Source organism: Mandrillus leucophaeus, unplaced genomic scaffold (genome assembly GCF_000951045.1).
Source record: "Mandrillus leucophaeus isolate KB7577 unplaced genomic scaffold, Mleu.le_1.0 Scaffold681, whole genome shotgun sequence".
In the NCBI taxonomy this organism is placed as follows: Eukaryota; Metazoa; Chordata; class Mammalia; order Primates; family Cercopithecidae; genus Mandrillus; species Mandrillus leucophaeus.
The window spans coordinates 383971-385399 of NW_012107375.1; the positions used below are offsets into that span (position 1 = coordinate 383971).

At 64.0% G+C, this 1429-nt stretch overlaps 1 protein-coding gene across 1 annotated transcript in view; it reads left to right on the plus strand.

Annotated features, from left to right (window-relative positions):
- DUSP9 (dual specificity phosphatase 9) overlaps positions 1 to 1429 on the plus strand; it is a 27343-nt gene that overhangs the window by 18600 nt on the left and 7314 nt on the right. The window contains exon 2 of the mRNA XM_012002295.1: positions 725 to 894. Coding sequence (XP_011857685.1) covers positions 725 to 894 — 170 coding nt within the window. The remainder of the gene's footprint in view (positions 1 to 724; positions 895 to 1429) is intronic.

Below are 1429 nucleotides of genomic sequence, written 5' to 3' on the forward strand. Positions count from 1 at the left end.
CGAGACCCATTCGGTGCTGCCGCCGCACACCCCCGCACCCCGCCCGTGCACCTCCCGTGTCCCCTGTCACTTACACCGGCTGCACACTCGCTCGCGTACAAACCTCGCACCACAGACCCGGGTTCCTGTAGTGCACACACTAGCAGCCCCTGCCCCACCACTCACCACTGTCCCCAACTCATGCCAACCCACCGAGACCCTGCCACGCCCCAGTACACACCCAGGCGCACACGCACGCTTCCAACACATCTCTGCGATACCTGCACTAACATAGCTCCCCCTACCATGCCCCCACCACCTCGAACTCCCCATCTGCCCATTACAGACACCCCACCCACGTTCCCAGCCCACAGACACTGCAGTCCACCCACCCCGGAGCAAGGTCCCATCAGAAACCCACATCCCAGCGGCTGACACTCCCCACGTCCCAAGCACACACCTCCAGCATCTCCAAGGCGCACTCTCATCCACCCCAGCAAGCGCGCACACCTGCTGGATTCACGCTCTCCAGCACCCTGCCCCGCCCCCATCACAAATAGCCTTCGACACCCCCCAGCACATCTCTGAGTCCCTCCCTTCCTCCCCCCGCCAACACCTGGCACGCGGGCTCTAGAGGCTGCAGCATTTGGTGGCATCCCTGCCAGGCACCTCTGGCTCTCCGGCAGCGGCTCAGCAGCCTTGGGCCCCCCAGGTGCCTCCCTAAACAGACCTTGAGACTCCCCAGCGACTGGTTTGGCCTCTTCCCTAAGAGATAAAGAAGGCACTTTGGGGTCCAAGGTAGGGTACTTAGATGTGGAAGCAAGGGGCCCCGGGGAGGGGCGGGGAGGAGGCGGAGAGAGCCCGGCGCTGAAATGGAGGCGGCCCAGGTGGGACCAAAAGGACGCCAGCTGCCCGGCAAGCACGTAGTAGGTGGGTTCCATGGGGGCTGGCGTCCGCGCGCGCTGTCTGGGTGCCTGCCTGCGTGTGTGTTACGGGGAGGGCTGTGTGTGCACGTGTGCTTGTGCGTGTCGGGGTGGGGGAGGAGTGTGTGATCGGCAGAAGGAAAAGCAGGAGCAGCTCCCTCAGGCAACAATTGGTTTCATTCATTCATGCCTTCTTTGTTAACGAGCATTTCTTCCGCGAGCGCCGGGCGCGTGCCAGGCCCTGCACTGGGGGCTGGGGCCAGCTTGGGGCCGGGCACACACCCGTTCCTGCCTTGGAGGAACTCCCAGTCCCGCGAGGAGACCGACCAGGAAAAGCAGAAAGCCATCCCCAGCAGAAAGTGGATTTGATGGAAAAGACACTGGATTTGGCAGGCACGCTGTCGCTGGGACTTGTGCTCTTGGCCATGTGACCCGGCCGCGACAGCCGAAATCCTGTCACTCGGCCCGGCGGGAACGATGCATTTCGTGGGGGAAGGCGGCGCGGCGCCGCTCTCGGGAGGCTCCCG